This window comes from Coptis chinensis, chromosome 7 (genome assembly GCF_015680905.1).
Source record: "Coptis chinensis isolate HL-2020 chromosome 7, ASM1568090v1, whole genome shotgun sequence".
Taxonomy (NCBI): Eukaryota; Viridiplantae; Streptophyta; class Magnoliopsida; order Ranunculales; family Ranunculaceae; genus Coptis; species Coptis chinensis.
In genome coordinates, this window is record NC_141462.1 from 30208141 (window position 1) to 30223870 (window position 15730).

The window sequence follows — 15730 nt, forward strand, 5'->3', positions numbered from 1 at the left end:
GTGTGGTAGCACTATCCACTAAACATTCAATGTCCATCTTGCAAAATAAAGTTGTTTGTAAACCATATATAAGGAGATATATAATACTTATGCCTTTATTGGTAATTAATAGTTAAAATGTAGACATTGTTCCAAGAAAAATCAATCAAAATCGGCTAAACCATTAGCCTTATCAAATTCTTGTAAATCCTCCACGGTGATTTATGGAAATTTTTCTGGATCCCAAAAGCTACATTCTAGAGCATTCGCCTCAGCAAGATGTGCAACCTGATCTTGATAGGCTTTGACTTTTGCAGCACTAGTGTGGCATACTTGCTGGTGGTGACCTTTTCGGCCACATCGATTACAAACTTCATCAGTGTGGGTTTGCTTTGACTTGTGCTCTTTGCCTTTCTTGGGCTTGTCAGTTTTGGCATGCTTAAACTTTCGTTTATTTTGTTGCCCTGTATAATCATTATCCTGACTCGAGTGATCCCATGTAGGGCATTTTTCGCCCTTTTCTCTTTCACTTGTTGCTATTTGCTTCAACATTATTAGCTTGTGGAAGTGGATTAGTTCTAGTGGGTCGTTGCTGATGGTTTTGAAGCAATAGGTTATTCTGCTTCTCAGCAAGAAGGAGCTTTTGCATGAGATCTAAAAATCGAACATCATTAGCCCTACGATAAGACTGTGAGAGGATGATATCATTAGCATGAAAAGTTGACAAAGTTTTATCAATCTTAGCAGCTTGCTTCCGTAACTGGTTCTTCACATAGTTCCAAGAGAGAAGTGATTTTGTGTAATGCATAATTATATTCTAATACACTTTTGTAATCCTGGAATCGGAGATTTATCCAATCTTGTTTTGCTTGAGGTAGCAGAATGGTCCTTTCATGGTCAAACCTATCATTCAAATTGTTCCATAGTACAAGCTTGAACAGTTAAGTATTCACGTTTTAGTGCCTCATCAATATGGTGCCTAAGCATAATGATTGCTTTAGCCTTTTGCACTTGTGTGGTTTGATTTTTCAGCCACTATAGTGTTATCCAATTCTATAGTAATTAAGTGAAAATGAGCATCCTGTTTCCATGACAAGTAGTTCTTGCCAATAGTATCAAGCTTAGCAAATGAAGGTTTTTGGATATTATCCATAACTTTTGGTCTCAAATTAGAGATGGAAAAGAAACACGTAGGTATAGTAGAGCGTGCTGATAACGTGTTGCGACTCAATAATAATGCAAATGAGTGAACTTCAATATAGGAGAGTAAGAGGAGAATTCTTATTATGAGTGTTAGATAATGGGAGGAGGTTTGCCTTTATATAGATGAGGTAACCTCCTCCAAGATAGGAAACGTATGTTACATTAGGTAACATCTTCATAGATAACTAATGGACTTTATGGTGCGTGGGCAGCCACATTAAACCTATAGATTATAATAGAAATGAGGATATTTAATGGGGTAAAAATGGTAAGGATATATAGTGGTTGTTGTATTTATCCATTCTTGATTTCATTCCATAATATCAATTCTCTAACATTTTCTTCCATTCTTGATAGCACAATTTATTCCATGAGCTCTCACTTATTGATTCTTTAAAAGATCATCTTTGGCTCATGGGCTCAGCCTTTGATTAACCTTTGATCAACAATTTTTATTTCCTACAAAAAAATATTAAACTAAATTAATACAACATATTTTGCACATGACTTTTCCAGAGACATGCATATATATATATATAAGCAAATAAACATTTATGACAAAAAAAATGTGCATAATGCCATAGAATAAAGCAAATGTATGGTTTTACGTTAAAAATACATAATTAAGCATAAATGATATTATAAAGTGCCTGTATATAAAATATACAATTTTAGGCACCTATCACACACCATTATGCATGTGTGCAACAAACATGCAAACACTACTACTGCACATGCACACAGTCACACACCAGTATGCATGTGTCCAACAAACATGCAAACACCACTATGCATGTGTACAACATGAAATAAATTAAATTTCTCTTGTTAGTCCTAACATAAAATGTGAGTGTGCTGAGGTGGTCAAAAACAAAATTGAAAAGTCACGTGGGAGTTTTCCCTATTCGCCACAACATTTTGATTTTGATTTAACTGGTAAAAACTTAAATGAGGATAATATCGTCTTTCAGCAGTAGTCAACCCGGTTTGTCCTTAAGCCATAATTATATACCGACCCCAAACTAGAAGCTAAATTAATTTCCAATTCTGTCCTATGGGCCTGTGTTCTCTATATGAAAAACTTTACTAACGAAGCCCACATTGTCTCCTACATAGTTGGCCTAGACCGTGAGTATAGTAATATAGTATTCTAGTTTAAACAAGTATGTGAACCGTGCTACGCATTGGTGTTGTTTTAAGTCTTTAAACCTGTCGCTCGTTTTAACATCTTTCGGGTAGTATGACTTTATGAATTCTAGTTCTAATCTAAAAAACAATATAAAAACATTAGGAGGGGTTGAATATAATATGATTTTATGAATTCTAGTTCTAATCTAAAAAACAATATAAAAACATTAAGAGAGGTTGAATATAATTCCAGTGTTATAAATGAGGTTTTCTAAATTATTTTAAATAATATGAAGCTAATTCTAATTTCAGTAAAGTGAAAGAGTTTTTTGTAGATTGTTTAAAAAAGATGAAGCTGATTAGAATAATTAAATGAGATAGTTCTAAAATCTTAAAATAGAGAGATTAGAAATAGAGTGTTCGGTTTAGAAGTGTGGCTATCATATAGTCTAGTATAGTCTAGACTATAGAGAACTAGAGATTTCACAAAATCTTCAACCTACTGAGAATTTGATATCAAAGATTTCAGGGAAAATTTCCGAAATTTTATCTTTAAGTTTGAAGAAACGAAAAAAGAGAAGAAGAAAAGAGGAGCGAACAAAATTATGTTGGCGCCATTTATTATGTAATGGCTTCTTCTTCTTCTTCTTCCTTCCCTTCTCTTCTCCCCCAACACTATTCATTTCCCTTTCCTATTTATTCCAAATCATCCAACACAATCTCCATTACTCCCCAAACTCTCCTACTTAAACCCAAAACCCAACACACCAAACCATTACTATCACCAAAACAACATAAAAAACACTCTTTTGACAATTTTATATCACCCAATAAAGTTGTTGATGCTACTACTATTTCAGAAAATAATTTCCACCACCTTCTCCGTCTTTCAATTCGCAACGAGGACATTCTCATTGCGAAAGCGGTCCACGCTTCGGTTCTTAAAGTCGAGGAAAATGCCCATGTTTTGAATATACTTATTTCTACTTATATTAAGCTTTGGAACTTTAATTATGCTTATAACTCATTTTCTAAGTTACCTTGTCCTGATGTTGTATCTTATACTACTTTAATGTCTGCTTATGCCAAATGTGGTAGAGAAAACGAAGCGATCGGATTGTTCTTTAAGATGAGATTGTCTGGTATTAAACCTAATGAGTATACTTTTGTTGCGATTTTGAGTGCTTGTGTTAGGGTTTTGGATTTGAGATTAGGTTTACAGATTCATGCACTTGTAGTTAAGTTAGGGTATTGTTGTTTTACTTATGTTTGCAATGCACTTGTTGATTTGTATGTAAAGTGTGGGCGAATTGATACTTCTGTTCAGCTGTTTGAAGAAATGATTAAACGAGATTTGGCTTCGTGGAATACTGTGATATCGGGTTTAGTCAAAGAGTTGGAATATGAGAGGGCATTTGGATTTTTTCGGGATATGTTGAGAATTGATGGATTTAGAGTGGACCAATTTTCGCTGACAAACCTTTTGGTGGCGTCAACAGAGGGCTTTAATTACTTGAAAGGGAGGGAATGCCATGCACATGCTCTCAAGAATGGGTTTGGATCGAATCTCAGTGTGAATAATGCGTTGATTGGGTTTTATAGTAAATGTGGTAGTGTGGACGATGTGGTCTCTATATTTGAAAGGATGCCAGAGAAAGATGTCATTACTTGGACTGGAATGGTTATTGCGTTTATGAAATTTGGGATGGTGGAGTCGGCTTTGAAAGCCTTTGTTCAGATGCCAACAAAAAGTTGTATCTCTTATAATGCTCTTTTATCTGGGTTTTGTCATAATGGGGAAGGTTTACAGGCTCTGAAACTGTTTCAAGGAATGTTGGAAAGAGGGATGGAGCTTTCGGATTTCACTTTGACCAGCATTGTTAATGCGTGTGCACTGCTTTCCCAAGTAGAAATCAGCAAGCAAATTCACGGTTTTGTGATTAAATTTGGTTTTGGATCCAATCCTTGGATTGAAGCGGCATTGCTTGATATGTGTACAAGGTGTGGAAGGATGGCTCATGCTAAGAAGATGTTTGATAGGTGGTCATATGAACAAAACCGTTCACTAGTGTGGACATCGATGATATGTGGGTATGCCAGAAATGGTCAGCCTGACGAGTCAGTTTCTCTCTTTCGCAGGATGCAAGCTGAAGGAGACGTGCTTGTCGATGAAGTTGCATCGACTGCAGTACTTGGTGTGTGTGGATCCTTAGGCTTCCGTGACTTGGGGAAGCAAATCCACTGTTATGTTTACAAGTACGGTTTCCTATCAGATTTAGGTGTTTGCAACTCCCTGATTAGCATGTATTCCAAATGTGGGGATATGGCGGAAGCAGTGAACTGTTTTAGACTGATGGATAACCATGACGTAATCTCCTGGAATAGTTTAATCTCTGGTCATCTTCTTTCCAGGCATGGGGACAAAGCATTGGCTGTTTGGTCAGAGATGGAGCGTGTGGGTGTAGAACCAGATTCTCTCACTTTTGTTTTGATTCTTTCAGCCTACAGACATACCAGCTCGAACTTACTTGAAGATTGCCGTGACTTGTTTCACTCAATGAAAATAAATTATAACATTCAGCTCACTTCAGAGCATTATGCATCCATGGTTGGTGTTTTGGGTTATTGGGACTGTTACGACGAAGCAGAGGAGATGGTTGATAATATGCCTTTCGATCCAGATGCTTCAGTATGGCGAGCTTTGCTTGATAGTTGTAGATTACGTGCAAAAACAAAACTTGGTAAGAAGGTTGTAGAGCGTCTTGTTAATATGGAGCCAAAAGATCCTTCTACATATATACTTGTCTCGAATCTGTACTCTGCATCTGGTAGATGGAATTGCTTTGAAAGAGTTAGGGAGGAGATGAGAGAAAAAGGGTTGCAGAAGCACCCAAGTCGTAGTTGGGTCATTCATCAAAACAAGATCCATTCATTCTTTGCGAGAGATAAATCTCATCTGTTGTCCAAAGAGATCTATGCTGGTTTGAGTGAACTAATACCAAGATGCATGAAGGCTGGATATGTACCCAACACAAGTTTTGTACTTCATGACGTAGAGGAGCATCAGAAGAAGGAATTTTTGTACTGTCATAGTGCTAAATTAGCTGTTATGTACGGAATCCTGTATACAAGACATGCACAGATTGTGAAGAACATTCACCTTTGTGGTGACTGCCACACGTTTTTCAAATATGCTTCAACAGTTTTAGGAAGAGAGATCTCTCTCAGGGATGCTTCTGGGTTTCATATTTTCAGAAATGGGCAATGCTCCTGTAAAGATTACTGGTGACAATTTACAAGTACCCTGGGTTAGTTAGTATCAATGACCTCATTTTTGAACTTTTTGTCTCCAAGGAGATTGGAAACTAGGTACTCTCTTGATTCCCAAAATTATTGGCGTACTTTTTGGCATTTACATATTTTTTCTATTTTGTAGTGTAAAAGAGGCTCATTTTAACTATTTACATTGATTGATTTACTGGCACAGGAATGTATGTGATGGTTGTAGGAGGATATACTTTACGTACCCCTGAGCCACCCATGACCAACGTCAGGTCTCCTTTTTTCCTCTCCATTCTTTACTTTTGTAAGTTAGAAATAATATTCACATAATATTAGCTGCTCGTCAAAAGATTTGTTTTTTTTTGTAAATGTTGATGATAGTGTTGTTTGATACTAGGAATGTTTCTTATTGGGTTGTTCATTATATCCTTTGTGTTAATTCACCTTGTTGAGATGTTTAGTCGCACATGGGATATATTTTTGCATTGAAATATATAAGTTATTGGGCCTCTCCACTTATCACCATTGGTTTCAAGTTGGATGCTCATCTTCTTCACACCTCTTCAATTATTATTTAAGTGTTTGATCAATGGTCACGCTTGGTTAGCTGTTTGGTGTAATTGATTTGTTTGGTTGATAGAAATACGAAAGGGAAATTAATGAGCTTTAGGGGGTGTTTGCCTCCCATTTTATTTTTATTTTTTATTATGTTACTGTTTTAACTTAATATATAGTCTGCAGAAGCAGATTGAATTAATTTATATAGATGGGCAGATCTCATGAACAATTGTTAGTGTAATAAATTGTAAAATGTGTTTCTGAAAAAGCCGGGTTATTTGTTTTGCTTATATGGGATCCATGATGCCCTTATGCCCTTACTGGGTTTGAATGACTATGATTGTCAATTTCTGCACAATGATAGTGATGATAAGAAGGGAAACCTCTGGGTTTTTTGGAGAAGGGAAATGTCAGTATCTCTTACTGGCGTGTCAGACCAACATATATCTGTTTTGTTCGATGGCTGTCTTTTTAGTTTTGTTCATGCTAAATGTTATATGGGTCAAGGAAGGGAGTTGTGGACTGACTTACAAGGATATATACTGATAATACTTGGTTGGTGATAGACGGCTTTAATGTGGTCTTGAGAAGTTATGAAAAGAGGGGTCGTAGGCCTCCTGCTAATGCAGCCATGAATGAGTTTTGCTCAGTTGATACTCATGCCATTTCTCTGACTGTGGTTTCTCTGCTATCAAGTATAACTGGTGCAACAACCAACATGGTGGTGGTTGGGTCCTCAGCAAATTGGATAGAGTTCTTTATAATGAACAGTGTTTTGATAAATTCCTGGGTTGGAAATACAAAGTTGTATGTAGGCTGGGTTCTGATCATTCCCTTCCCCTTGGCTGTGCTATGATGGTTCCTAAACCTAAAAACTTCCTTTAAGATTTGTAAAAGTGTGGATTTCTCATGACCCTTTCAAGTCTTTTGTTCAAAGCAACTGAGAGCAGAATTTAGTGGCTACTCCCATTTTAACACGCAGAAACTCAAAAGACTCAAGATGGCCTTGAAATCTTGTAATAAAGATGTCTATTGACAATTGGACACAAACATCTCAGTTGCTCAAAACAGCCTCACTACTGCTCAGTGCATTTTCGATGAAGACCCTGATAACATGACTCTTAGTCTTGATGTCCAAGACAAAGAGCACAGGTTAGAGCAGGCAGTTTTGATAAGGAATTCGTTTTGCACCAGAAGAGTACAATCAAATGGGTGGGAGAAGGCAAGAGATGCTCGGCGTTTTTCCATGCCACTTGCAAACTGAGAACAGCTAGAGCTCTTATATCTGAAATTATCACTGAAGATGGTATTACTCTCACTCACCAAAAAGACATCCAAGACCATGTGGTTAACTATTTTGAGTCAAGATTTGCTGCTCAAGAAGTAGATATTGATCAATCACTGCTCAATCTCATCCCAAATGCTGTCTCTAGTGATGATAATACCCTTCTCTGTGCTATTCCTACTTTCGAAGAAGTGCAGTCAGTGGTTTTCAACACGAAGGCTGAAAGTTCTTCGGGGCCAGATGGGTTCGAGGGCCATTTCTTCCATGCGTGTTGGGATGTCATCAGATTTGATGTATATAGGGCAGTTAGATATTTCTTTATTGAGGGTCACATTGAGGGTCACATGCCTATTGGAGTTAACACTAGCTTTCTGGCCTTAGTCCCTAAGGACAAGAATGCAACAAAGCCTCCCAATACATACCTATTTGTATGGCCAATTTCTTTGTAAAAATCCTTTCTAGGATTTTACAACTGAGATTGAACTCTATTATTGAGAAACTTATCTCGGAAGAACAATACGGATTCATAAGAGGCAAATGTGTCCAAGCAAGCATTGGTGTAGCATCTGAAATGATGAATGCGTTAAAGAGCAAAACTTATGCAGGCTCAGTAGGCATTAAGGTTGATATCACATGACACAAGCATATGATACACTCAGCTGGGGCTTCCTCATTCCAGTTATGAAAAGGTTTGGCTTCAATGATTGGTGGTGTGATAGAGTTTTACACTCATTAAGACTGCTAAAATCTCTGTGCTCATTAATGGTGGACCTTGTGGGTTTATGAATGTGGGCAGGGGTTTACGGCTAGGTGATCCCTTGTCCCCACTTCCTTTTGCTTTGGCTGAGGACGTTTTGAGCAGGGGACTGAACTATCTAAGATCATGAGGCATTACTAAGCCATTGGCTGTTGTCAAAGGCTATCCTGCCCCGTCTCATATTCTTTTTACCGATGACATCTTTATTTTCATTAAAGAGGGGGTGTTAAAGCAGTTGCTAAGTTGTTGGAGCTGTATCAAGAATCGTCAGGACAAAGCATGAATAAAAACAAAAGCAGAATGTTCACACGGCCAATTGATGCAACCAGACTACAAGGGTTAAAGAATTATTGGGTATTCAGGTGGGAATGTTGCCAGACAAATATCTCGGAGTACCACTAATACAAGGGAGAGTCAAAAGAATGCACTTGTCTAGTATCATTGATAAAGTCAGAAATGGAGTTGCTAGCTGGAAAGGAAAGCTTTTATCTTTTCAAGGCAGAGTTGTATTTATCAAGTCAGTTCTAAGCAGTATTCCGATATATAACATGAGTGTTTTCAATTGGCCTATAAGCATCATCAAAGATTGTGAGGCTATGCTTAGAAATTTCTTGTGGTCAGGCGACCCCATGGAGAGAAGGAAAATTACAGTAGCTTGGGACAAAGTTTGTAAACCTTATGATGAGGGAGGACTTGGGTTTCGAAGAATGAAGGAGGTTAATCTCGCATTGCTTATGAAACTGGTTTGGCGTATACTTACAAAAGATGATGCCTTTGCTAACTTCATTAGGCATAAGTACTTCAGTACTTCAGGTGAGTTTATCAACTATCATGTGAACTACTCTTTTCTTGGGAGAGGCATCAAATGGGCTCTTGGTGAAATTCTTGAGAGAACTTAGTGGGTTTTGGGCAATGGCGAGTCAGTGGATCTTTGGAGAGACAGATGGCTAGGTCCAAATTCAATTCAGCAAAAATTGCAACTGTCAAGTAGAACACTAAGAGGATGCAAAGCCAAGGTTGGTGACCTCATTACTGCAGGAAATTGGTCTATTCCTAGCCCGGTTCATAATGTACTAGTGGAAGCTGGCATGCATGAAATGCAGCTTCCCCATTTCAACATACATGAGGAAGATCAGACAGTATGGAAACCAGACTTGACAGGTACGTTTTCAGTTCTAACAGCTTACAATGAAATCCGGAGTAAGCTACCCAAAGTAAGTTGGCACAAAGCTGTTTGGACTAAATTTATACATCCGAAAGACGCTGCTATTGGTTGGAAGTTGTTCTTAATTGTGCAGCTACAGATGCAGCAGTTCAAACAAGACGAGTTAGACTAGCATCAAGATGTTATGTTTTGCAGAAATCATGGTGAAGACCTTGAACACTTGATCTGGAGCTGTCTGTTTGCAATAAACTTTTGGAAATGGATAGCTGGAAAATTTAACTTCATATGCAATTTGGAAATCTCCAAGAAGCACTGGACCTATGCAAAAGTAGCAGCACTTACGTCCAACACCTATGGACTGCCGCGATTGTGGGTGGAATGCCTATTCTATGGAGACATAGGAACAATATAGTCAAAGAAGAAAAGGATAACAGTTTTTGCTGGTGTCAGAAATAAGTTATCAAGATAGTGCCGCAGACAAGCTTCTGGTCAAAAGGAATGATGCAAAACTGTCTGAATGACTTGGGTGTGATTAAAAATTGGTGTGTTCCTTGTAAACCTAGGCCTGCACCAGTAGTGAAGGAACACACATGGTCTCTTCCTCAAGACACTATAAAAGTAAATTGTGATGGGGCTTGTAAAGGCAACCCGAGCATTACTGGTATAGGCGCGATCTTCAGAGATGGAAGAGGTGATATTTTGACTAGTGATGTGGAGGAAAATTGGTGTCAATACCAATTATCTTGCAGAAGTGTTAGCTATACTGGAAGCCATAGAAATAGCTATTTAGAAGAATTGGTCCAAGTTATGGATCGAATCGGACTCAAACGCAGTTATTAAGGCCTTTTCCACAGGCAACTTGCCTTGGTGGTTACAACAATGGTGGAATTTGGTAAAAGGAAAGCTTCAACAATGCCACTTCTCCAGCACCTGGCATGAAGCCAACTTCTCAGCAGACATGGCAGCAAACAAAGCTACCTCTATGGAAAACAACCAAGCATAAATGTGCGAAGGGAACTCCCTGTGGTTATATAAGTGGGAGATCCCTGACCAAGCATACTATCGTTCTGTGAACTAGGAGTAGAACTAGAGGGATGTGCAAATGGTTTGTGTTACATGGGGGGCCTACCTAGTAGCGATGTCATATCACAACGATGCAGCCCCTCTGTTTACATTGTTGTTTATTTTTCCTTTTTCTTTTTCTCATCAGCCTCCTGTACACATCTTTTTCCTCTTTTAATATATAAGCTAACTTAGCCAAAAAAAAACAGAAAATGTTAGAAGTAGATTATCCGGTGCTTAGATAGTCTGGGTTGATATAGTCAAAGGTGTACCCAATTCACAGATGAGATGGATTTTAGTTGAAATATGAAACTTATAGAATCCAACTGGAGCGCTTCTTTAGAGAATTCTATGAAGAGTGAGAAAACCATGAAAAAGGACTTTTATGGTTAGTTCGACAATCCCTGTTTATCTTCCAGTTACTGTACGTTTTCTAGTATTAGACCTATTATATACTCTTATATATAATCATTGTACTTGTGAAAGTAGGTGCATCGAGAGCTCTAGTTTCATGTTTGTGTTGTGTAGCTGAGCCTCATACTCTTTACAACCTAAGTGTAGTGTATATGACATTATGACTATATGTAATCTCCCTTGTTTTTGTTTTGGAATTTTAGTCTGGTTATCAGTAGCCTTATTTGTCCTCTTCATGATTTTAATGCTTTTTCCAGCCTCTGATTTACGTGACTTCCCATTTTTCTAAAGGAGAAGAAGGAGAAGAATTTGTATTAATGAAAAAAAGAAAAAAAAAAGGAGAGAGAGAGAGAGAGAGAAAAGGTGTGATTTCCCATTGATATACCTTAAAATGGGCTTAACTTTTGAACCGTTGTTTTTCTGGGGTAGCTTACTTTTTATTTTCCTAGGGTTCTGAAACAGTACTCAATATTTTGAATGCCGATTATAATTTGTCTGATTTTACGTATCTACAATTTTACTGAGTGATTCCTGTTCAACCTTTTGATTCCATTTACCTATTATATAAGTTATTGAGGTGCACCTTCAAACTGTATAGGGTTTCTATGCCTGTCAACATTGTAAGTGGATATCAGATTTTCGATGCGATTAGTTTCTTCTTAGCTGTCACGGTCAGTTGTCACAATGTAGTGAATGTGCTATGACCAACTAGTATACTAGTTTTTCCCTCTACACTGGCATATCATCTTTTGGACAACATGTCGAAGTAAAGCATGCATCGAATCAGTGCCTACAAGTCTTTCCAGCTTCCATATATTTTTGAAGGTCTCATTATGTCTCTATTGCTAAGGATTTCTGCTATTTGAAAATTATTTGCTCTTTATTGGAACTTGGGAGTATCTTGCAAGCCAGTAGTTCACTGTAATAACTACGAATATGCATTCTAATTGGAATGGAGGATGCCCCACTTTCTTGCTGGGATTTCTGTTTTTGTTATCTTGATGACGGAGTTCTGTTTTGCTCCTGAACAGGAAGTTTAACAATGGTGTTATTCTTGGATATTTTCTCCACTAATTGTAGAATGAATCTTGTTGTCATATATATATACACTTGGGATTCGATACTTTTAATGCTGAAAGGAATTTTTGCAACCTCTTAATTGCAAGGCAATTTTCAAAAGCTACTTTTGCTCCTTTTTTATGTTTGCTCTATTGGTTTTTTTGTAGCACATTGAGTTGGAATCATTTTTTATTTGTTTTTTAAAATTTTACGGTTTCAAACTATTCTTTTTATTGCTCAATATTTCATTCTGTACATACTGCCGTTTTAATACGTTCTGTCATACTGCCATTACATCTTGAAGTAAGAATGGACTGGGAAATATGGGAGTTAACCACCATTCAGAGGGACGATGTCTAATATTTCATCGTAATTGGAATGCACTTTTCTACTGAACGAGAGGGTGCTTCCAGCCGATTTGAGTTCTGTGGTTGGTATGATGCAACTGAAGTGTCTGGGCATGTATTAGCTTTCATGTAGTTCAAGTAACTGTAGTGTCAGGCATTTTCGATATGATTTCTTTGATCTAGCCTTTTCCATACTACTGCTAATGCTCGGTGCACCTATGTTCCTCCACAATACTCATATACAGGTAATACAGTAAATTCAAATCTAGTTCAATGAGAGTGATCTGCCATATTGTTTGTTGCAAAAGGAATAGGTACTCCTACAGCAAAAAGGATGTTCCTGTAATAATCTCTAAGAATGAATCCATCAGCAAAGCACCAGCTTTTCTTTTAGAAGCGCCTTCACTTGAAAATTATCCTTCTTTAGATTTGCGAACTATTAGGGGGTGTTTGGATCCTATTTATTTATTGCTAAAAAGTGTTTATTAGTGAAAAAACATTTTTTGAAAAAATAAATGTGTTTGGTTTCTATTTAAAAAAAATAGTTTTTCATCCAAAAACACTTTTTGGTCCCAAAAACTTGTTTTATGATAATTAGGTAAAACTTGTTTTTAAGTTAAAAACTATTTTTTATTTTGAAGGAAACATTTTTGGAGCTAAAGGCAAAATGAACTCCCTAGGATGTTTTAGACTTTGTGTGATTTATGCCATTATGAGATATGCCAAAATATATCGGAGAAACATAGTGTGAAATTGATTTGATAAAATAGCTTTTTAAGAAAAGTCACAACCAAACATGTTTATTGAAAACTGTTTTTAGAATAAATACTTTTTCATAAAAGTGTTTTTTAAGAAAAAATACTTTTTTGAAAAAATGAGAACCAAACACCCACTTAAGCTTTTCAAGAAATTGGTCCCAATGCCCATTTGCGAGAAATTGGTCCCAAGGCCCATTTGCGAGTGAGCGAGTGAAAATCACTCACAGAACCAGTGTTTTTTTCAACGACTCTCAAGGATAATTTTCGGGTATAAATAACCCGGAAAACCAATTTTCAAGTGAAAATAACTTGTAAGGACAAATAGTCTGGATTTGAAATAAATATTTTCCGATTTTACCTTTTCAGTCGTTTTGCTATTAACAATGAGTGTTCATACCTTATGTTGATGTATAAACATTGATTGTTCATACCCAAATATGTTAACGTACTTTATATAATATGTTGAGGTATGAACAATGATTGTTCATACTTCAATATGTGTTCTTACTGATCATACATTATGTTAAGGTATGAACATTAATTGTTTATACCCCAAATAGGTATGAACAATAATTGTTCATAGTTCATGTTGAAGTATGAACAGTGATTGTTCATACTCCAAATAAGTATGTTCATACTCCAATAGGTGTTCTTACTTATCATACATTACGTTAAGGTGTGAATAGTGATTGTTCATACCCCAAATAGATATATATGAACAATAATTGTTCATATGAACAATGAGTGTTCATAGCTCATGTTGAGGTATGGTATGAACAATCATTGTTCATACTCTAATAAATGTTTTTACTGATCATACATTATATTGATGTATGAACAGTATGAACAATGAGTGTTGAGGTATAAACAATGATTGTTCATACTCCAATTGATGCTCTTACTGATCATACATTATATTGAGGTATGAACATTGATTGTTCATACTCCAAATACGTATGAACAATAATTGTTCATATGAACAATTAGTATTCATAGCTCATGTTGAGATATGAACAATAATTATTCATACCCCAAATAGATATGAACAATAATTCATACTCCAATAGGTGTTCTTACTGGTAATACATTATATTGATTGTTCATACCCAAAATAGATATGAACAATCATTGTTTATATGAACAATGAGTGTTCATAGCTCATATTGAGGTATAGACAGTAATTGTTCATACTCAAAATAGGTATGAACAATGAGTGTTCATACTCCAATAAGTGTTCTTATTGATCATACATTATGTTGAGGTACGAACAGTATGAACAATGATTGTTCATACTCCAATATGTGTTCTTATTGATCATACATTATTTTGAGGTATGAATATCGATTGTTCATACTCCAAATAGGTATGAACAATGATTGTTTATATGAACAATGAGTGTTCATAGTTCATGTTAAAGTATGAACAATCAATCATATTCTAATAGGTGTTCTTACTGATCATATATTATCTTGAGGTATGAACAGTAATTACTCATACTCCAAATAGGTATGAACAATTAATGTTTATATGAACAGTGATTGTTCATACCCCAAATAGGTATGAACAATGATTGTCTATAAACAATTAATGTTTATACGAACAGTGGTTGTTCATACCCCAAATAGGTATGAACAATGATTGTATGAACAGTGATTGTTCATATACTAAATAGGTATGAACAATGATTGTTCATACTATATACACTGGGTCGTTTCGGTTGGGTCGGTCGGTGTCCCATGAAATAAATATGAATCTCGCCTTTCCCTCTCTCTCTCTCTATATAGTAAGAATGTGATATACAAGAGTTACCATCCCTTGAAAATTTACACTGCCAGAGACAAATAAAACACTCCTTTACATTGGCGCCGTCTGTAGTCTCGATCTCTTGAGAAACCACTTAACAAATCCTTAAACCAAAAAGAAAAAATACTCGAGCCCACGAAGCATGACAAGCCTCGAAGCTCAAATCCAGAGTTTGGCAGGTCAGCTAGGAACGATGAATAAGCAAATCACCCTGCTCAGGCAGGAGAATGTCACTCTCCGCGTGCAAGTAGACACGTAGAATCCACCTGCTACCTTAGCAGAGGATGGCATCAACGAGGTTAATCAACAGATTAACAAATTGTCACAAAGAATCGACCAAAGTGCAGTCAAGAAAGACGCTTCCCAGATCGTTCAAAAGATGTTGAAAACATACCGGGCGTCTCCGTTCGCTGCTGAGGTACTTAGTAAATCTTCTCCTCCAAATTTCATTCAACCTCGTTTTCCAATGTATGATGGTAGCACGTGTCCTGGTCAACACGTGGCTCGCTATATTCAAAGCTTGGCACTATATAGTGCACTAGAGTTTGATCACCTTCACTATCGTTTGTTTCTCGCTAGTCTCAAAGATGGCGCACTCGATTGGTTTTTTTCACTCGAGCCAGACTCGATAAAGACCTTCGAGCAGCTCACCGATTCGTTTGCTAGCCAGTACGTCCATAACAGGCGTAAAAAAGCTGATCTTGATTCGCTGTTCCAGCTCTCACTTGGCGAAGACGAAACAATTCGTGAATTTGTAGGTCGGTTCAAAGCCTAACTCCATCGCGTGCATGGAAACAGTGCGAAAGAGTCCTTCGCCACCTTGGCATTCTCAGCGCTGCGTTAATGCAAACGACGACACTTTCGCCAGATCGCAGATGAAAGAACGCCCCGAGACTTTATCTGAGCTATACGCTCGAGTCGACAAGTACA

At 37.0% G+C, this 15730-nt stretch overlaps 1 protein-coding gene across 1 annotated transcript; it reads left to right on the forward strand.

Moving 5' to 3' along the window:
• The first annotated feature begins 2864 nt into the window (after positions 1-2864).
• EMB175 (Pentatricopeptide repeat (PPR) superfamily protein) lies at positions 2865-9782 on the forward strand. Its single transcript, XM_086572442.1, has 2 exons — positions 2865-5679; positions 5798-9782. The coding sequence occupies exon 1, from the start codon at positions 2939-2941 to the stop codon at positions 5597-5599; it is 2661 nt and encodes an 886-aa protein (XP_086428568.1). The 5' UTR covers positions 2865-2938; the 3' UTR covers positions 5600-5679; positions 5798-9782.
• The last annotated feature ends 5948 nt before the right edge of the window (positions 9783-15730 follow it).

Excerpts from the sequence above, each read along its gene's own strand:
- EMB175 (XM_086572442.1), top strand. The coding sequence starts at position 2,939 with ATGGCTTCTTCTTCTTCTTCTTCCTTCCCTTCTCTTCTCCCCCAACAC.